Consider the following 19,314-nt stretch of genomic DNA (forward strand, 5'->3'; position numbering starts at 1 on the left):
TTTACGTGTCAGAAGGAGCAAATGCCATGGACATCTCCCGGTCGATCTTCACCATGGAGCACCCTCGGACACGGCTAGATGCTGGCACCTACGCGACCATGGGTGTCGGCCTGGGCTATGCGATCGCGGCCTACGCAGCTTACAACTTCCCGGAGCCTGAAGGTGCGGCCGGGGCCCAGGGCCGCAAGAAGATCGTTGCCATCGAAGGTGACAGCGCTTTCGGTTTCTCCGGGATGGAGGTGGAGACCATGGCGCGATTCAACATGGATGTCTTGATCTTTGTGATGAACAACAGTGGTCTGTATCGAGGAGACACGGATTCGGCCGAAAAATATGCCGAACGCCAGAGAAACACCGTCGCAGGAAACACCACAGAAGGTCAGGGACTTTCAGGTTGGTCTCTCGGATACCAGACGGCCTATCACAAGATTGCCGAGATGGTCGGGGGTATTGGAATCGAGGCACGCACACCCGAAGAACTGCGAGAAGCAACAGAGAAAGGGTTTGAAGCTCGAGTGCCGGTGGTGATCAACGTCATAATCGACAGTCAATCCGATTTACCAATGGTGAGTTCAGTCTTTTGGTACCTCCTGTCGTCTCTTTTCCATGAGCGGGGACCTGTTGGCAGTGACCAAATATACTGACACATGACAGGACTTTTCGTGGCTCGATATGGTTCCGCCAAACCAGAAGAAGCCTAAATTGTGATTAAAACTGAAAAGTGCCTTTCTAAATTGATAATGTAGGGACCGCCGCGGCAGACAAGGGATGGAAGTGTCGGGAGGGTCGAGACGAAGGTTCATTAGGGATGAGCCACTCGAGAAGGTTGGGCGTCGTGATCGCAGTCGGAAAGCTCCCATGGTCCGATGATATCGGGTAGGTGCGCACGACTGTGATCACATATGTAGGTACAGCCTTTGTTTCTTCGACGCATCGACATTTGTTTACCAGGCCACCAACTACGTCGATCTATGACCACAATAAGGCTGAGCAAGGCTGTAAGTTTCGGTTCAAGTAATGAAAGCGGCTAGATACATTGCCACGTGAGACAAGTAGTGTCCTTGCATTAATCGTACTTGTCACTCTCTGCCACCATAAAATTTGACTCTGGACAAACTCCTCGGCTGCGAAATGGCCGAATATGGTGGTACCCTGGGAATGGTAATGTCGCTGACTGACAAAGTCGATTCCGGTATCCGAAGGAAGATTGCATTTTAATTACGAAAGCATGGCAGTGCGGGCTCTTGTCTTTCAAGCCCAAATGCTGTCCGGTTTGTTGACAATGTCATTCGGCAAAAATCCAACCATTCTTTGTGTACTACCTGGGGTAAAGGAGATGTAACCGTACATCCGATCCGAAGGGATGAGTATTGTGGGTAGTGTGTACCTCTTAGAGCATGTGATGCGTGCTTCGTCAGCAGAATAAAATCCTACAGATCGGTGAGTGCGGCTGACCTGTGGTCTCATATGGATACGAGATGGCCTGAAAATGGACCAAAAATTCGGCTGGGCCAATCAATGCAGGAGGTCAAGAGCCCATGAGCGACAAGTACAGTGTATGTTCGATCGAGTCCTCAAGTCAGTGGTATATGAAATATGGGCATAGACTTCAAGTAGACGACCAACAAAAACCCCAGGCTGTTCATATTGTTTAAAGGCGTCGCATTCTACCTCAGTAGACCACTCAGTCAAAACGTGGTCGCCGGTCTTTTTAAAAGCCACATCGTTGCAGTTATACTACCATGGCACAGGTCATCAAAGCGTTACACATCATATTGTCCTTCTGAGGTACCAGACCATCGTCCAGACCTTGCTCCCAATATAGATCGTAGCCTGCACGACCAGACTGTTCAGAATTGATCTGTACCAGAAACATTAGTCATATACGTTTACTGTTTCTCAAAAAGAGCTGGTCAACTCACCCAGTGTCATACTCATGCTCACGTCGGTGTTCTCAACCATGTGGGTGAACTCTTCAAAGCTGATTTTCCCATCGCCGTCCTTGTCGGCTTCCATGATGGTCTTGTCCACGATTTGTTGCAACTGTTGATCCTTCAAGTTGCTTCCCACCATCATCTTGAGCACGATGAATAGTTCGCCATTAGAGATGTATCCGTCGCGGTCAATGTCGTAGACCTTGAAGGCAAACTTCAACTTCTCCTCCTTGTGTCCCTTGGCCGAGAAGGCAGAGAGTCCGAGCACGAATTCTTGGAAATCGACATCACCACCTCCATCTTCATCGAATATCGCTATCATTCTGCCCATAAAGTCAATCATCTGCGAACAAGCCCACCGGGCGTCTTGAAATGTTTGCGCACCTAGTGGCCAGGGGATTTGAAGAGACTTGAGGTAAAGAGAGGAATTCTTCTCGCTCAATTGTTCCACTGTTGTCCTAAACCTCTGTGTCAATTTTTGTAAAGGCGCAAGCACAGTAGCCGTCATGTACCTTGTCCAATTTCATGAATCTTTTCCGTAATCGGTCCACCTCATCTCGATCGACTAAATTGCGGTGGTAGTCAGTTCACCCGACTCTTCTTAATGATGGGTGTCTCGAGGACCTGTCCTTCGGGGAGGAGGTAGACGCACAATTGGAGAAAGACACGATATTGTCGAGGATCTGTGAGCCGCTGATTGTCTGTCTCCTTCGAGACTCGAAGAGTGCGGCATTGTTAGGTTCGGGTTCGGTAGACGCCTGCGCTCCACTGTTCATTTTCGTTAGCATTGGCCTGTGTGAAACCCGACACGCGAAGCTGCGGATGTTTTTGTGCACTTGATCGCTTCCTGGAATTTGGGCACGACTCACAAGGCAGGTGTCGCCATGGTGAAGGTTATGTAGAAACGGTGAGGCTGCTAAAAGGAGGGGGGTAGTCGCGTGCTGCTTCTGCGCAAAGATGCCGATTGTAGAAGGAAGGTGAACAGATATAGGCGGTGGTAAGATGTATGTAGAGAGTAGAGGAACAACGCTGTGTTTTTCCAGGAGTAACAGCTGAAATCGTGCAAGTCGGCTAGTGAAATAGACTACTACTATGATGAAGTTCGAGACTGACGAGTGGCATAACTTGAGCATGCAAGACGTGCTCAAACGGACTCCGATTCTGAAACACTGCACCCATTGGACGGTACGAGTACGAGGGGCCGACAATTAATAGATGCCCAATGAAGTCACAGTTTTACCTTGCTTTGTCAGCGGAGACAGCCAATCATTTTTGGCCCCAGAAAGAGTAGAAGGAGGCATTTGAGGGAACCTGAAGGGCGTTGGGAAGTAGATTGCAGGCGTTGCGGTTACAGCACAGAGATTTCATTCGACCAAAGCTCGGAAAAATACGATCTTGTAAGACAAAGTGAAGCTTTAGTCAAGTTTCCAAGTTTGATATACATTCCCAGTCGATCTGTAATAGGTTCAACGCAGGAGATACGGAGTATAAAGTACAGATAACAAATGATAGTCTTGATAGCCATCGTCTACTCCTTCCTTCTGCTGACGTACAGTGGCAGCGCCCAAGGTCCTTCTTGCTGGTGGTGTGGCAGAAGTCAACCAGCCACAGTTGTGAGCGCCACAAGGTCTAGGCTTGAAATGGTCAAGATCAGGGGCATGCCAGAGAAAGGGCCAACTCAAGGGCAATTAGAGAAGCTTGAGTAGTCTGGATAGACAAAGGCATAAACATTTGTCGGGTAGAGAATTGGGCTTACGAAGACAAACAGACGGCGAATAAATTATAGTGACAACAACTATGTGGCCCTGGCACCGTGTGTGTACCTAGAGTAGAGTACGGGTATTCGTATTGCCTTGTCGTGTTCCCTGCTTTCCAACTTCGCATCAATCCGTAAAACTGGCCTTTTCTCATTAGCGCCAGTTAAGTTGGACAACTCGCACTCACCAAGTGACGCTAGTGGTGGCACTAGTGACCTAGGGTGTCTGCAGTAACTGGCGCTGCTTGGCCCAATTCACCTTTCGCACACTCTGCACCATGACAGGGCACGCACCTCCAAATCATCTCCTAACAAGTGCCTGGATCCGGCCCCAAACTTGATCTTCTGCCCGCGCATGCCTTCTGTTTTGCTTGCCCATCGTCACTGAGACTCCCACCCTCCTCGTCCGAGTCTTCGTCGCAAATTTTTCCATCCTCGCGTCGCCCTTCATTCATCAACATCTCAACCACGCCTCATCATAATTATCAAGTGAAGCGCTAGGTTCATTCATTGAATTCTTCGCTACATTTTGATGGGATTTTTGTGAATTATTGGGCCCGATTGTTGCCCAATTTTGCACGTTGAAAATTTTGTTGTGGTCGCCGCCGGGTCCCATCTCCCATGGTTGTCGCCTAAGCCTAACCTTCACTTCTTCGCCCACTTCAAATGTCACGGGCAAGAGCCACTCGCCCTAAAAAACTCAACGCCAAACAAAATGTACAGATCTTCCGTGAGGATCAAGTTGATTCACTCATCGACTATGATTCTCAACGCGCTGTAATTGAAACCGGTGTCGAAAAGGCCGAAGAATCAGTAAGTCCTTCCCACCTTTCACTCACCCGTCCCTTGGTCTCGTCTTCATTCCTGTCTGTCCTTTTCTCTTGGCTTAGTCATCATCACATTCAATCATAATCATTTCATCATCACAATGCAATGCAATTCGTTCAATCGTTGAATCGCCATCCACAAGACATTGCTGTTAGCTGTTACTGATTGTTCACTTGCAGGAATACCATCTTCAACAAGCAATCAAGGCCGCAGAAGCTGCCAAGGCAGATGCTAAGGTCAAAGATGCATACATTCCTACACCACCTACCATTGCCAGTGACCTCCAGTATGACGTGCTCTATCCAAAAGGGTTTCAGCAACCCGCCACATACATCCGGTCTTCTGCAACAGTCGAAGACTGCTCCGGAGTGGCATATTGCATGGATGAGGAGGATGACCTGGCATTAAAACTGATCAATGGAAAGCTGCCTTCTGGCCACGAACCTTGTACTGAAGACCAATTCGAAGAGGTAATGAACCTTTTCGAAGAGGCAGCTCAGACCAAACAACCATTTGCTGCAGTCGATAGTCCTCCAGTCTTACCTTTAGAAGAATTGCAAGAGCAATTCGATGACGCCACCCCTGCCTATGTTCGCACGTTTTCCAAGTATGTGTATGAACATTGGCGGTCACGGCGGGAAGAAAAGGGCAATCGAGGTCTTGAACCGCGTCTCAAGTTTGAGACCGGTCAAGAGTCAGATGATTCAGACCCATACGTATGCTTCCGGAGAAGAGAGTTGCGACAGATTCGAAAGACAAGGAATCGTGATGCTCAGAGTGCCGAAAAGCTGCGCAAACTCCGGATGGAGCTCGAAACCGCCAGAGGAATGCTGCTGATGATCAAACGCAGAGAGATGCTCCGTAAGGAATGTCTCGAAATTGACCGGCAAGTGTTCGAACAGCGCCAGTCGCTGAGAGACACAAAGAGAAAGTTGGGCATGAAGGGCGATGATGATCTTCTCATCAACCAAAAGGTAATACCACCTCCTCCCACAAGAGACGTCCGTTGTACTCACCTTTCGAAGAAACAGAAACTGCCTCCGGGCATGACCCCGAATCAAGCCGCCCTCGCCCATCAACTTCGCATGCCTATGCCGCCTGGTCCCGGGCCCGAATTACGGACTCTCGAGGACGTCACCGCCGCTCGAGAAAGAGAAATCCAGAAAGAGATCCAGACGAATGTCGAGAAGCATATTCGCTGGAACGAAGGCTTTGTTGACAAGACCATGGCACCACTGACACCCGAAGTTGAGGAATTTACCTCGCCGGATGAACACTTTAGAGAAGCCATGGCTGCCACAGAGTATCTTCCGACACCGCCGGCTAGTATCTCGGATGAAGAATCTCAGCCGCAACCAGCTGAGGATAAAGACGTCGTGATGAAAGATGTCTCTCGGCCGTCAACACCGTTTAGATACGCGAGTCCAGCAGATGACGAAACCGTTGGGCCAATGCCGTCGTTCCGACGGAGAGTAGGTCGTGGAGGTCGAATCATAATAGACCGAAGACTTCCACGGCCGAAACGGGATCCTGCCGAAGAGGACAAGTTCAGATTCGATTCTGATGATGATGATGTTCCAGATATCGATTCGTTGGAAGACATGTCATACTCCCGCATGTCACAGCGGGCATACCTCCTGGGTGCGAGTTCTGCTCAGTCGGTCTCGTCGAGGAGGCAACAACCTGACGCCGGTGGTCCAAGTCAATCACCATCAGTGCCTCAGGCGCACCCACAGCCGACACCAACACCCTCTTGAAGTCTCCCCAATTGTTTGGAATTTTTTGCTTTTATCTTGTCCACGAGAGCACAATTCAAAAACTCTCTTCTCATAGTCCCAACCCAGCTTGGGAGGGGCTTTGTGTAATTCAACAGTCGTCCATTTGGGGCGTGTAAGATGGTGGAAACCGTTTTGACGGGAGCTCGCGAAGCCGTGGCTGCTGTCGATGGCAACAGTCGGTGACAGTGGGATTGTATATGAGTATCAAGGCCAGCGCCTGATTTATCCAGAAATCCAAAAACATTGTAAACCTCCATGTCGTCTTTGTTCATTCAGAATTGAAGTCTTGCTGCTTTGATCTCTGGGCCGGATCCTTTCGGTGCTTCCCTGCCATCTCTAATGTCTCTTCGACTAATGTTGTTTGGTGTGAGACCCGCCAGAACGCAGTCTCTACCAAATTTCTTTAGCGCCGAGGCTGACCATAGGATACCAATGCTTTCTGCAGCCAACTGTTGTCGAGGTTGTATGTTCAGGTCGCAGGTCCCTCAAAATAGCCTTGTCTCACTCGTAGGTTGTACCACATTGGCAAAGCCTCTTGCTTCTTGCGGTCTGCGACAGAGCAGCCTCTTGAATAGTCACCGGGTGTCTTGGGTCGGCGAGGCAATCTTCCAGTGCAAGTTGTAATCTTCCTCGAGTTCATCCTAACGGCTCATTTTGTGGATCATGATAAACCAGCCGGTCATCGACGTCCTTGCAGATAGGAATAGCATATCGGTTACGCAGGCAAGCTTAATGTTAACCAGGATGGGGATTCGTTTCGTGAGGAAGAGGGAGGTTTGGATGTGGGAGTTATGATGAGAATGTTCGTCCATATTCATGTTTCTTTAGACTCTGACTTTTCCATCGTTGCCACCAGTACGCTCGCCTGTAACTTTGCAATTTCTGCATGGCTCCAGAAAATAAGCGCCGCAAGAGGTGGTGGGTCGGAGTCGACGAGGTCGACACCACGCTGATGTTCTTTTGCAGAACAACCCGCAGGTTATGGTGACGATGAGAGGGAAGGTGTACTTGGAGACCTGATGCTGTCTCACAGTGCCGAATGAGAAATACTCGAGGTCCGGGGGATTTTAGGACGAAGGGTCGAGGGAGCGTCGTATAGTTCTTGAGCCGGCGGCGATGGGTGCTTCTCAAGCCACCGTCGCAGGTTCGTCAGGACACACTCTGAAAAGGATTCCAGGAGAGGCACACAAGGGATCTCTTCTCACGGTGTGATCCCTTGGATCTGATCTCGCAGGTCTGTTGACGTCGGCTCGAGGTCCATTGGGCTGCGACGAAGCACTCCCGAGCACGCAAGGCGGTCGTCCAGTCAGATCGGAGAGAAGGACAGGTCCAACAGACTCTTTCAACATAAAAGACCTCTGGTCTCCTTGAAACATGAATGAAAAATCTGTGGCATGAAAGGAAATGCAAGGCCATGGGACAAAGTGTGGAACCACACGCATATGGTGGGAGGCAATGGCAAAGAGGGCGGTTCTGGCAGTTGACGCCAAGGATCGGCTTAACTGATATTCCGATTGGCCACTCAAACGGCGTTCTATTGTTCATGTCTGGACAGAATCCACTCTTGATGGCAACGCACTCACTCATTATCGAAAGCCTCGTCGATTTTTTGGCACAAGACTACATCATTTCTATTCAATTCTTTCACAAGAAAGAGCTTATCCTCGTGACAGTCCGACTGAGGAAACGCCAATAAGCCGATATATAGGTGGCACGGGAAAATACCACTTGTGCAGTCATCGCCGACGCCTTGCAAAGAGAGAGAGAGAGAGAGGGCGGTCTATATTACCGCTTCAAATCCCGTCGACCAATTTACGACGAGCGTCTTGATTTGCAGTTCTAGCAAGACACGATGATTGCAATCGGTCTGGAAGGCTCTGCCAACAAACTAGGTGTGGGTGTAATCCTACACCCGGCAAAAGGCAAAGGCGAGCCTCAGATCCTTTCCAACATTCGACATACGTACGTCTCTCCACCCGGCGAGGGTTTCTTACCGAAAGACACCGCCATCCACCACCGCTCTCACGTGGCGACACTCGTGAAAAGGGCATTGGAAGAAGCCGGCATCAAAATTGCCGACGTTGACGTGAGTGACTTCCCCCCCCCCCAGGTTCATAACCACCACGAGTTGGGATCCACGTTTCGGTTCGGTTCTGCTGACACATCATCTGCTTTTTGCCGTGTTTTTGGAACCACAGTGCATATGCTACACCAAAGGTCCCGGAATGTACGCGCCCTTGCAGTCCGTCGCGATCGCCGCCCGGACACTGTCTCAGCTCTGGTCCGTCCCCCTCGTGGGCGTCAACCACTGCGTGGGGCACATCGAGATGGGCCGGGCCATCACGGGGGCCTCCAACCCGGTGGTCCTGTACGTGTCCGGGGGCAACACCCAGGTCATCGCCTACACGTCCCAGCGGTACCGCATCTTCGGCGAGGCCCTCGACATCGCCGTGGGCAACTGCCTCGACCGGTTCGCCCGCACGCTCCACATCCCCAACGACCCGGCCCCGGGCTACAACATCGAGCAGCTCGCAAAGTCCGGGCGCGTCCTGCTGGACCTCCCGTACGCCGTCAAGGGCATGGACGTCAGCTTCTCCGGCATCTTGGCGAGGGTTGACGAGCTCGCCGCCCAAATGTACGCCGGCACCTTGAAGGGCGTCACGCCGGCCGACCTGTGCTTCTCCCTACAAGAAACCGTCTTCGCCATGCTCGTCGAGATCACGGAGCGGGCCATGGCCCACGTCGGCAGCAACCAGGTCCTGATCGTCGGCGGCGTGGGCTGCAACGAGCGCGTCCAGGAGATGATGGGCCTCATGGCCCGCGAGCGCGGAGGCAGCGTCTACGCGACCGACGAGCGCTTCTGCATCGACAACGGAATCATGATTGCGCACGCCGGGCTGTTGGCGTACGAGACAGGGTTCACCACCAGTCTCGAGGAAAGCACCTGTACACAGAGATTCAGGACGGACGAGGTACACGTTGCGTGGAGGGACGATTAAAGAACAATTTGAAAATGAATTCCATGCATCATTTCATACTCGCATTATCTGCGGGCGCAGGGCGACAAGTCAAATACACGGCGCTCGAGGAAATCCCAGGCTCCACCTTGGTTTCGAATACGCCATCATCAAAGCCCGTACCATCATGATATCGTTAAGCCAAGCCCGAAACAGACCAAGGGACCAATGCAACAGCCGTGCAAGTTTTGAGAGGAGAAAATCGCCGACGAAGCTCTATCAAGTCATTGAATTCCGGACTGCCTTTCATTGAAACTGCGTCTTAAATCGAGGGACGGGCTTGAATGATATCGTGGTCACATACTGCAAACTGTTAGCATATTCCTGCACTGCACAGCAGACCTTGGAAACGTACCTTTTTCCTATACCGGGTTGTCACACTCGTGGCCAATACCCCATTTTTGACACTACTGGTCATGAGATGATTCAAAACTGTGTGGTTCGGCAAGGTCAAGACGCTGTTATCGTCCTTGACTGGCAGAACGCCGTTGAGAATGGATCGATTCAGGAAAAGCGGCAAGGCCGGCGGCTGCTGTGCCTCTTGGATCAGTTTGACTGCATTATTGTAATCGTCGGTGTCTTCGGCCAGATCAACATCCACCAAGCATTGAGGAACCAGCTGGCGATAGTCTCCAGGAGGTATCTCTTCCGCGAGAAGTTCTTCCATGTCAGTGGCTTCTGGGGTTTGTGCACCGGATGCGCTTTGCTCGTGTTCTTCTGGAGCAAGAGTCGAAGACCGGTTACCTTGTTGCGCACTCTCCCGCCGTTGTTTGGCGAGATCTTCGGTCGCAATTTCGATATAGTTGACCAGAAAGTTGTTGAAGTCGACGGCCGTGGGCAGGTCTGGGCTGGTGACCATCTCACCGTCCACGACAAATTTGAGGTGGTGGGTGCCTGAGGGCAAGCTGATTGTTGTGAACATTCCAGTACCATTTTTCCTATGGATGATATTAGCACGAAAGTATCGGGAGGGGGCTTGTCAAGGCTCAAGCTCTCTCTGGGGAATTTGTTGCCGTTTCTTGTCTAGTTGTGTAGTAGAAGAATCGGCATGGTGTTGTAGGAAACAAAGAAGTGAAACATGCCGCGAACATACCTAGGATGAAGCCGGTATTTTCTTTCCCAATTGGCAAAAGTACCCGTCACGTACACCCGTTGACCGCCATGATTCCATTCGATGACGGTAGGTACAGTCTGGGCATTGGCCGGCTCAACCGCATACGGTTGGAGCTCTTCGCCAACCTCCTCCTCGGACTCGGTCGTAGTGCTAATCATTGAACTCTTCCTCCTTAGCTGGGACTCAATGCCCGCCAACGGCTCGTCGGTCTCAAAGATGGGAACATCTGCGTTACCCTTGTCGACGGGTGCCAGAGTCGGTGATTCGGGAATTGGAACATCAGCAATGGGGAGCGGAAGACGTGGCGGGCGAAGCTGAGCAACGGGAGTATATCGCCGGTCCTGGTATGCTGAAGTGTGGTGGTCCTCGAATCGCTCTTCGGCCGACGAGTCCTGTTTGCTCCTGGACACGGGTACATCCACGGGACCTGAAGCCTGGGGGACAGGCACTGACGCTCGCTGTTGCCGTGGTCGGTGTTCTAATAATGATTCATTGTGCCTGTTGTCGCGCGACGCACGAGATCCTGATCTTTCCACCAACTTGGCTCCTCTGGCGCTGGCTTCGGGCGAGGAAGAAGAGGAGGAAGAGGCTTGAAGGTACTGTTGCAAGGCCGGCTTTTCGAGGTGCGGTGTCGTGGTGGTCTGCGCAAGAGCGGTGTCTTTGGTAGCCGAGGGGTCAACGGGTGTCGAGCGGCCTTGCGACAGAGCTTGGATGGAGACTCTCCGGTTCACCCTGCGATCTCTCTCGGCTTGCGGTGTCCCTGACCTTGGACCCGAGCTCTTTTCTGAAGATTGTTGTTGACCCATTATTGTGGTGAGGCTGAAATTCGAATTTCGAAGGAGGGGGGAGAGCGGCGCAAGTGTGTCGTGCGACCAGTGGGCTGGCGGCGGCGGAGGAGGAGGAGGAGGGAGAGACGAGAGCGGGCACTTTCACCCAGTAGTAGAAGGGGGGCGAGAGGTCACGGCGACAAAAAGTCAGAAGAGAATCTGGTAGGCTTTAGGCAGATGAGCATTCCATCGAGTGGTGGATTATTTGCAGTGCGTTTGGTTGTTGGGAGGAATTTCCAAGAGGTTGAAAGTGAAATGGATTCGGCTCGTAGGCGACAAGTTGGAGGGGGGCAGTTCAGTTCAGTTGGCGGGCGAGAAAAGAACGACGCCTCACTTATTAGGCAGGTAATGAGGATCCTCCGCCTACGGAGCAGCCTAGAGGCGAAATCGAATGCATTAGTTCAGGGCAACGACCGCTGCATGAGGCCATTATTGACGTCTGCGGGGGAAAACTTGACTGGACAACCAAAGACGCAGTCAAGTCAACTACTAGTAATTCCATCATCACAATCATCATCATCATCATCTCTTCCCTCCTGCTTGGCTCGCGCATCTCGTCATCTTTTCTAATTCTAGATACTTGATTCTCCACGACTTACTCGGTACGCAGTGGCTCGTACTGGAGATTACAGCAGTCTGGAGGCAAAACCATGCGATGACAACTGACACGCCTTTGCCAGCTCCATGGCTCAAAATCACCACGGTCATTCTTTATTACATCGTTCTCTACCCCATCCTGGTGCTTTTGAAGGCACTATGGTACATTTTAGTATTGATATCCACCCCCGTAATATACATTGGATCATCGATTCTCGCTCTGATCCTGATGCCATGGCGCGTATTCGCTCGGTTTGAGGTCTGCCAGCCCTGAGTGCGCTCGTGTTATCTAATAGCCCGTTGCTAATCGTTGTTGCAGGCCCTCTGGTACTTCATCGGTAGTGCAATTGTTCTCGGCACCGTGCTCGGTCTCATTCTACACTTCACTCTGCGCGCTGTTGTGCTCGTATTTAGACTCGACGAGAAACCGAGCGTCGATCCTTCCCCTCCGACCGGCCACGACGCCATGTCGTACAGAAAAGCAAGAGAAGAGAAGAAGAGGAAGCAGTTGAAAGACCAAGAGCGACTGGCTGTTCAGGCCAAATTGCTTGCCTCCCGGCCGCTCCTCCAGGAGGCCGTCCGTGAAGCCCGCAATATGCCCTTGTCGAGCACACCTATCAGTCCATTGAGTCCAAGTGTTTCTGGGTCAAACCGGCCTGGCTTGCTTCAACAGACGATCCTCGAGCACAGCGATGAAGATGATGACTCTTCAGTTTTCTGATCATCACCGTATTCCAGCCTTGACAAGAGCTTGTTGGAACATATCTTTGCATCGAACTCGACTGCCGAGTCTAGCACACAGAAGAAATGCACCACTCAGTTTTCGGTGTAGACTGTACGTTTCCTCCGGCGGTGGTGCAAGCCGTTCTCTGAGCATGACGGGTATGAGACCCCGGACTCGGTCGGTGATAGTCTGGTTTTGAAAGTCATAAACATCAGGCGCCGAGTTCATGAAAGGCTCTGCCAGCGTCATAACTGAGTCAATGTGTGCGTTCAGCATAGCTCTGGATTCGTAGCCAGTAAGGTATCCAAGCTTGATCGATAGATCTCGGCAGGTATTTCTATCGTTCCTCGACGCGGCGTCGAGGACCCTGACGTACAGGTCAATGAATTGAGCTGGATATTCTCGTGATGCTCCAAAGTCGAGCAGTTCCAGTTTGTTGGTGTGGGCGTCGTAGAGGAAGTTTGTCCAGTTGGGATCTGTCTGCATGTATTTGAACTCGATGATCTCGCGCAGGCAGAGTCGAAGAATCTGACTCCCGATCCAGTCTTTTTGCTCTTGCGTGAAGTTTTGGATCTTCGTCACAGCAACGCCTTCCATCCGCTCCATAGTCAATACGCGCTTCCCAGAAGCTTCATCAAAGACTTCTGGCACTGTGAAGACCGTTGTCTCGTCAGCGAGTAGCTCGCGGAATCTCTTCGCAGCTTCAGCTTCACGCTTATAGTCGCATTCCCAGCCTAACTCGGTACGAGCATTTGCTATTGTCTTGTCGAGGTACAGTCCTTTCGGCAACAGTCGCGAAGCAGTGAGGAGCAGGGAGAGATTGTTCAGATCTGAAGAAATAGACTCGGCCACACCAGGATACTGCACTTTCACCGCCACCCTCTTTCCCGAGCTTCGCATAGTGGCACCATGGACTTGCCCGATCGAGGCTGCAGCCATGGGACGCTCTTCGAATTCCTCAAACAAGTCACGCCAGTTGGGGCCCAGGTCGGCTGAGATCACTGCATCACGTTGTGAGGCGGGCATGTAGTCAGCGCTATCTTGCACACGTTGTAGCACATCGTGAATGGGCTTGGGCAGCAGTTTGGCATCTTGGAAGCTCATCATTTGGCCTAACTTCAGAGCTGCACCTCGCATTTTGGACAATTTCGCCACTAGACGCTCCATATTGCCTGCACTGAGCATGATTGAACCTTGAGGACCGCCCGACCGGCTGATACTTTCACTGACTGCGCCAAATGCCATACTCGCTGCCAGACCTCCGTACTCGAAAATACGTCCAATCCTGGAAGATGGAACTCGAGATTCTCGCATCTGGTATGGCTGGACATTGGCGACGGGTTGAGCCTAGGATATCTGTCAGTTGATCAGTTGCAGTCATCTAACGGAGGAGGGTCAAGGGGTCTCACGTTTTTGATTCTTTGAGCATCCTTGGCCATGTCTGCAGCAAGTTGTTTGATGCTTTCCTCATCTGTGTCTGAGGCTTTCTGTGGCGAGGATCGTGAGGTATGGAATCGTCGCTTTGACGAGGGAAGAGAATTGGATTTCTGTCGGAGCAGTGTCGTTGCATGTCTCGGATTGTGAAAAAGCTGGGACAATTGCTCCTCATTGGGCTCGTTGTCCACAGTCCCGTGTTGGGGCTTCGATCCAGAATAGTAGACATCTGCATTGATACCTGGAGGAATATGCGAGTCACCTTCTTGAACATCATTCTCAGATTTCGGCACCTTGACTCGTGGAAGTGCTGATAGGACAGGCTTAGCAGTGTCGGGGGGTTGATAGAACACATCCTGCTCTTGCTCAACCCCAAATTCTCTTTCTTCTCCCGTAGGAGGTTCGGCGGCTGTCGCAGGTATTTGATTCTCGGACTGGCGTTGAAGCCTTCGGGCCTGGTCTGGTGACAGTGGCTGCCGGCTTGTAGGGTCTGGTATGGTTGACTGTGCTAGAGACTCGGGGTGTAGGTCCTGGGCGCCACTTCCTTCGACGGGATGTTGCGGCGTCTCGCCGGCAGGTCTCTTGTTAAAACTCATTCCATCTCCCGTCTCTTGCCCAATCGGGCTTCCATCAGGCGGTATCGTCCCATCTGGGAGAGGAGACCTCCCTGCCTGCGCTTGTTGGACATCGAGGTCGCCGTTTGGGGCAGTTTGAGCAGGCGAGTTCTGCTCCGAGCGGTCATAAAAATGGTCTTGGTCAAGGCCCTCTTTCGGAGGTCGGGAGGGGGGTTGTGAGGATGCAAATCGAGACACGGAAGTGGCCAGCGCTGGCAAGGCTCGGTTTCTCACTGCCTTGACAACCGAGGATGTCTGGCCATAGAGCTTAACTTGAGAAACCCGGATGTTGAAATGCTTGACTGCGATATTGCGAGAGGCATTCAAGAGTGCAATCGCATCGAGGATTCTCTTGCCGGACATGGTTGTGGATGGGGTCAGAGACCCTTGTCACAGTACTATGGCATATGCAAAACAGGAGAAGTACAATTTGAATTGCTCAGAGGCGTAGTGGGTGAACCTGAAGAATACAAAGGACGATGTAATTGCGTAGTTGACGACATCGACTCGCGGTCGAAGCTAAAGAATATTTCTCCGCACTTCAAATGTCCAGAACATCCGGTGGTGGACCTCATTATGAGCTTCAACCTCGACCCTTTTCTTACTAGACTGACCAGCGTGGCATACGAACATTGATCAAAGCATGTCATGAATAACAGCGACGCGGACAGGCTCCGCCAGCGAGTTCTCGAGCTCGAGACAGAGCTCCAGACCACCAAAGCACTCCTAAGTCGGATAGAATCCAAGACTGCCGTCAATTCCTTCGCCATACCTGTATCGATACCCGTGGATTCATCTATACACAATCTTATGCTGTTATCCGACTCTGCCTTGCCACTTGGGAGCTTTGCATATTCCTCCGGGCTCGAGTCGTTCCTAGCACACCATAAACCCCTGCCAAAAACCCAGACCAACCTGACCCTGTTCCTTAAATTTCTTAGGTTATCAATCCAGTCCGTCGCTTATACGAACGTGCCGTACGTGCTATCTGCCTTCCGGGACCCTCTTGGCCTAGCGGACTTGGACAACGACCTCGACGCTTCGACGCCGTGCACTGTCGCACGGCGAGCAAGTATAGCTCAGGGCCGCGCACTTCTGAGCGTGTGGGAGAAGGCCTTCTCCCAGGCTTTCAAGACAAGGCCCAACAAAGACGAGGGCCTCGAAGCTCTGCTGACCATCGAGATTTTTGCGCGCGACCTCAAACTCGCGTCGATAAGCTCTGATCCATTGCCTCTGGTCAACGGCCACCTCGCCCCGTTGTGGGGTGTGGTGTGTCTCGCACTGGGCCTCAATCTAGAGGAAGCAGGATACTTGTTTCTGTTGAACCATGCCAAGGCTGTCCTGAGTGCCGCTGTCAGGGCTTCCGTGATGGGCCCGTACATGGCACAGAACATCCTGGCTGGTCGGGACTTACAGAGCATTATTCGTCAGAGTCTGGAGAAAATATGGTTCCTCCAGCCCGAAGATGCTGGCCAAGTAGTCCCGACCATGGACTTGTGGATCGGAAGACATGAGATGTTGTACAGCAGAATTTTTAATTCTTGATCTCTGCCCAAAGACGATATTCGATCTGAAAGCTTGCCACAGAAGGCTGCTACTTGTGAGAATAAGCCTTGTTGTGGTCTCTGGTTCACAAGATGACCGACTCGCCACAGCGAACGCAATTGTCATTGAACTGATCACGACGGAAGTCGAGTTCGACCCAAGGCTCTCCACAAGAGACCTACCCCGGTCAAGCAGCAGCACTGTGCAAGGTGATAGCATGACTTTCAGCGAAGAAATGTTGGCGTATACATACCTCACGAGTCCACGAGCACGAAAGAAACAGGGCCAATGTCTCTCACGATGGAGATGATAGTGGCTCCTTTACCAGGATCAAAAACCAACTTCTTTGCACTGGTCCAGGAAAACCGCCTCTGGAAAAGACAGTGAAGACAGAAGGGGACACGTCCCCAACTCACACGAAATGTGCCTACTGAAGTCCACACAGCAGCAGCAGTGACTACTTTATTATTCGACTATGTATATTCAAACTGGTCAATTTTCCTTCAACAATTGATACGCCTTGATGGCCCAACTATCAAAAAGACTCACCACGTCGAAACGTGACCTTTGTTACATACATGGTTTGGAGGTTGGGCTTATCCTTGGAAACCAAGTTTAGTTGGGATTAAACTTGGGAGTCGGCATGGTTTCCATGACCAATGTAGCATCATCTCCTCTACAAGTATCTTTCCTACCCAGGTAGGACGGATCTTCTAGAGACATGTGTGTGAATGGTCATAGTCGGGATAAGTATTAGAAGAGCCCAGGGTTCGAACGTCCAAACCTTTTGTCTCTCAATACCTATTTTTTTTCTCTTTCTTGATGAGGTGGGTAGGATAATGAAGGCAGTGAATGACAATAGTGAAGACGATAAACAGGATCAGGTACTTCTACATGTTTACATCTTTCAAGAACTCGAACAATATCAAATAGATTCTGCGTGTATGATGCTCGCCTAACAGGTAGAGCCACTCGACACAAGAAACCTTGTCAAGTACTCTACCGACCAACCTCGTCAATCGGTCCAAGTGCCTCTTCGACACCTTCAGTCGGTCTTCTGCCTTTCTTGGCTTGCCGTCCACGTCCGACAGGTTCTTTCGTCGCCCTGTGCTGCGCACCTTGCCTCTTCTTGGGTCCCGTAGCCCCTGCGACCACTGAGTCTGCCAACGTCGAGATTATTTCTCTGTGAGCGCCGGCCGGCGCGGTTGTGTCATCGCCCTCCACGACATTGCTGCTTTGTTCGAAATCCGTTTCCGTTGACGGCAATGGCACGTCTGCACCCTCAAGAACATAGCCTTCGCCTGCCCGTCTTCGCTCGTCTTCCTCCCGAAGCCTCTTCTCCTCGGCAGCCAACTCCGCCATGAGTTTGCTTGGGTCCTCGAATTGCTGGTCCGACATTCTGGCATACTCTTCGAGATTGACGGCTTCCTTAGCGTCGACACTGTTCTTCACTCGGACTGGGTTGAGACGCTCCTCAATGACGAACTTTGACTTGATCTGCCTCCTGTCAAAGGATGGGAAGAGATTGGCTATCATGGCAAAGTCAGTGCCAAACATTCGCAGACCTTTGTAGAACAATTCGGTGTGTTCATCGTCCCACTTTGTTTTCTTGTTTAAGCCTGCGCGTTTGCCTAATGTACCCTGATTGACGTATCTGTATATGCGGTCATCTTCGAGAGCAACCTCTTGGTCATTGTCGGCCGCTTGTTCCACGCCTGCACCAAATGCAACCTCTCGAGATTCATTGGCAACAATAATCTGACCGTTCACAATGATCTGTTTAGGCACTTGTATGGGTTCGGCTAGAGCGTCCTGAAACAATTCTTGTCGGCCCGCTCTGCCTTTTCCAGCAGCCTCTCGTCGCCGCTCAACGTCTTCTTTTCGACGTTTTTGAATCTCGATCCAATTATCTTGCATTCGTTTCTCCGTTTCCGACTTTCTCCCAACTTTGTTGTCTCTGGTCAAATCGCTCATTGATACTTCTTCCGGGTCGATCTGTAATTCATCGGCGTTCTCTGGTGTGGGAAGTCGAGCCTTTCGCCGGCTGTTTGGCGCTCCGTTGGCGGCATTTTCGACCACTTGCTGCGCAAGATCTCGGATTCGCTTCACGCGCGACTGTTTCTTTTGCGGTTTTTCCGTCCTTGTCATTTGTCCTTCAGCGTCACCATCAGCCACCTCCTCCGTTTCCGAATAACTAGGTCTAGCAGAACGTGGCCGTAGAGACCGGGCTCTCTGCTCGATCGAGTTCGCGAGCTCCGAGATCGCGACAAGTTGACTGGTCGCATCCTGTAAAAGAACCTCCGATGTGCGAGACTCACTACGTCGATGTCGAGGGCTGGTTCTTAGCAGCAGAGGTATATCATCGGATGAAGGCGGAGTGGCTGGTGATCGCGACTCGTCAAGCTCTTGAGACGTGTGTGTGATCTTCCGCCTCTTTCTTGAGTCCGTGGTAGACCGCGCTTCTGTATCTGCAACATTCTCGATCTGTTGCGCTGGCTCCTCTGAAGCCGCCGACGGATTGTGAGTGTCTGCAGACCTCCGCGAAGAACTTATGAGCGGGGTGCTGGACGCGATCGTCGGAATGGCTTGTGATCTCGTTTCCGACGCAGTTTCGTGGGCTGGATGTATGATAGTAATCCCTGTACTTGTGCCACTGGGAGCAGTAATCTCTATCGGAACCGATGGTGGTCTGCTAGTAGTCTCATTAAACGGCTCCCCGACGCTGTCTCTGTTCGATGTTTCAAGTGGGTTGGAAAGCGGAAGCGATGTCTCTACCGATTCGGCGATCGAAGGTATCTCAGTGGACTCTAGTACAGTCTGATTCTGGACTGACTCTGGCACTTGACTTCTCGTTTCATCATCCACAACCTCAACCGCAGGACTTGAAGTCAAACTGTCTGGTGTCAACGAAGGCGGCGCAGTCGGTCGCGATCTTGGAACATTTCGACGCGGCGCAGTCTTGGGCGTGATCTTCTGTCCGGGCTTTTTGACAACTGAGGAAAAGGTCATCGCGTCTGCAAGAATAAACCCTATCCATTTCACCTATGATAAACAGATTCTTGTCGACTTGTCTCTGGGTCAGATGGTTTTCACGGCGGGGGGACGGTGTCACCACAAAAGCAGCGGCAATAAGCCAAGGAGTTAAC

At 51.5% G+C, this 19,314-nt stretch overlaps 8 protein-coding genes across 9 annotated transcripts; 4 read left to right on the forward strand and 4 right to left on the reverse strand.

The window, feature by feature from the left end:
* Positions 1–1,267: 1,267 nt before the first annotated feature.
* Positions 1,268–3,065, reverse strand: PV06_03254. Of its 2 annotated transcripts, XM_016404020.1 has the most exons (6): positions 2,804–3,065; positions 2,587–2,702; positions 2,447–2,499; positions 2,319–2,392; positions 1,923–2,257; positions 1,268–1,861 (listed from the first exon to the last, which is right to left on the reverse strand). In XM_016404020.1, exons 1-6 carry the CDS (start codon positions 2,818–2,820, stop codon positions 1,851–1,853), a joined length of 606 nt encoding a protein of 201 aa, XP_016265025.1. In that variant the 5' UTR covers positions 2,821–3,065; the 3' UTR covers positions 1,268–1,850. The 2 variants fall into 2 exon arrangements, with proteins under 2 accessions (XP_016265025.1, XP_016265026.1); XM_016404021.1 differs by having other exon boundaries at positions 2,447–2,702.
* Positions 3,066–4,045: 980 nt separating this feature from the next.
* Positions 4,046–6,542, forward strand: PV06_03255 (uncharacterized protein). The gene is made up of 3 exons (XM_016404022.1): positions 4,046–4,503; positions 4,698–5,492; positions 5,544–6,542. Exons 1-3 carry the CDS (start codon positions 4,357–4,359, stop codon positions 6,273–6,275), a joined length of 1,674 nt encoding a protein of 557 aa, XP_016265027.1. The 5' UTR covers positions 4,046–4,356; the 3' UTR covers positions 6,276–6,542.
* Positions 6,543–7,870: 1,328 nt separating this feature from the next.
* Positions 7,871–10,374, forward strand: PV06_03256 (tRNA N6-adenosine threonylcarbamoyltransferase). Its single transcript, XM_016404023.1, has 2 exons — positions 7,871–8,382; positions 8,495–10,374. Exons 1-2 carry the CDS (start codon positions 8,149–8,151, stop codon positions 9,293–9,295), a joined length of 1,035 nt encoding a protein of 344 aa, XP_016265028.1. The 5' UTR covers positions 7,871–8,148; the 3' UTR covers positions 9,296–10,374.
* On the reverse strand, positions 9,303–11,540 carry PV06_03257 (uncharacterized protein). The gene is made up of 3 exons (XM_016404024.1): positions 10,407–11,540; positions 9,669–10,251; positions 9,303–9,616 (listed from the first exon to the last, which is right to left on the reverse strand). Exons 1-3 carry the CDS (start codon positions 11,231–11,233, stop codon positions 9,560–9,562), a joined length of 1,467 nt encoding a protein of 488 aa, XP_016265029.1. The 5' UTR covers positions 11,234–11,540; the 3' UTR covers positions 9,303–9,559.
* A 195-nt stretch (positions 11,541–11,735) lies between these two features.
* PV06_03258 (uncharacterized protein) lies at positions 11,736–13,201 on the forward strand. The gene is made up of 2 exons (XM_016404025.1): positions 11,736–12,110; positions 12,171–13,201. The coding sequence occupies exons 1-2, from the start codon at positions 11,910–11,912 to the stop codon at positions 12,570–12,572; spliced, it is 603 nt and encodes a 200-aa protein (XP_016265030.1). The 5' UTR covers positions 11,736–11,909; the 3' UTR covers positions 12,573–13,201.
* On the reverse strand, positions 12,576–14,986 carry PV06_03259 (uncharacterized protein; the record flags this gene model as incomplete). Its single annotated transcript, XM_016404026.1, has 2 exons — positions 12,576–13,922; positions 13,985–14,986. 2 exons carry the CDS (start codon positions 14,984–14,986, stop codon positions 12,576–12,578), a joined length of 2,349 nt encoding a protein of 782 aa, XP_016265031.1.
* A 285-nt stretch (positions 14,987–15,271) lies between these two features.
* Positions 15,272–16,429, forward strand: PV06_03260 (uncharacterized protein; the record flags this gene model as incomplete). The annotated part of the gene is made up of 1 exon (XM_016404027.1): positions 15,272–16,429. The coding sequence occupies one exon, from the start codon at positions 15,272–15,274 to the stop codon at positions 16,166–16,168; it is 897 nt and encodes a 298-aa protein (XP_016265032.1). The 3' UTR covers positions 16,169–16,429.
* Positions 16,430–17,084: 655 nt separating this feature from the next.
* PV06_03261 (uncharacterized protein) lies at positions 17,085–19,221 on the reverse strand. Its single transcript, XM_016404028.1, has one exon. It carries the CDS (start codon positions 19,175–19,177, stop codon positions 17,168–17,170), a length of 2,010 nt encoding a protein of 669 aa, XP_016265033.1. The 5' UTR covers positions 19,178–19,221; the 3' UTR covers positions 17,085–17,167.
* Positions 19,222–19,314: the final 93 nt, after the last annotated feature.

The sequence above is a fragment of the Exophiala oligosperma genome (assembly GCF_000835515.1).
Source record: "Exophiala oligosperma strain CBS 72588 unplaced genomic scaffold supercont1.3, whole genome shotgun sequence".
NCBI lineage: Eukaryota > Fungi > Ascomycota > Eurotiomycetes > Chaetothyriales > Herpotrichiellaceae > Exophiala > Exophiala oligosperma.

What these genes read in the sequence shown, in the direction of transcription:
- PV06_03254 (XM_016404020.1), bottom strand. An exon ending in GATTCATGAAATTGGACAAG is followed by an intron (nt 2,393 to 2,446) that starts GTACATGACGGC and finishes ACAGAGGTTTAG; the next exon opens with GACAACAGTGGAACAATTGA. An exon ending in TCAAATCCCCTGGCCACTAG is followed by an intron (nt 2,258 to 2,318) that starts GTGCGCAAACAT and finishes CTTTATGGGCAG; the next exon opens with AATGATAGCGATATTCGATG.
- PV06_03255 (XM_016404022.1), top strand. Translation starts at nt 4,357, where the DNA reads ATGTCACGGGCAAGAGCCACTCGCCCTAAAAAACTCAACGCCAAACAA. An exon ending in TCGAAAAGGCCGAAGAATCA is followed by an intron (nt 4,504 to 4,697) that starts GTAAGTCCTTCC and finishes GTTCACTTGCAG; the next exon opens with GAATACCATCTTCAACAAGC. An exon ending in ATCTTCTCATCAACCAAAAG is followed by an intron (nt 5,493 to 5,543) that starts GTAATACCACCT and finishes CACCTTTCGAAG; the next exon opens with AAACAGAAACTGCCTCCGGG.
- PV06_03256 (XM_016404023.1), top strand. Translation starts at nt 8,149, where the DNA reads ATGATTGCAATCGGTCTGGAAGGCTCTGCCAACAAACTAGGTGTGGGT. An exon ending in TCAAAATTGCCGACGTTGAC is followed by an intron (nt 8,383 to 8,494) that starts GTGAGTGACTTC and finishes TTGGAACCACAG; the next exon opens with TGCATATGCTACACCAAAGG.
- PV06_03257 (XM_016404024.1), bottom strand. Translation starts at nt 11,233, where the DNA reads ATGGGTCAACAACAATCTTCAGAAAAGAGCTCGGGTCCAAGGTCAGGG. An exon ending in AAATACCGGCTTCATCCTAG is followed by an intron (nt 10,252 to 10,406) that starts GTATGTTCGCGG and finishes TATCATCCATAG; the next exon opens with GAAAAATGGTACTGGAATGT. An exon ending in CAACCCGGTATAGGAAAAAG is followed by an intron (nt 9,617 to 9,668) that starts GTACGTTTCCAA and finishes AACAGTTTGCAG; the next exon opens with TATGTGACCACGATATCATT.
- PV06_03258 (XM_016404025.1), top strand. Translation starts at nt 11,910, where the DNA reads ATGACAACTGACACGCCTTTGCCAGCTCCATGGCTCAAAATCACCACG. An exon ending in GCGTATTCGCTCGGTTTGAG is followed by an intron (nt 12,111 to 12,170) that starts GTCTGCCAGCCC and finishes TCGTTGTTGCAG; the next exon opens with GCCCTCTGGTACTTCATCGG.
- PV06_03261 (XM_016404028.1), bottom strand. Translation starts at nt 19,177, where the DNA reads ATGACCTTTTCCTCAGTTGTCAAAAAGCCCGGACAGAAGATCACGCCC.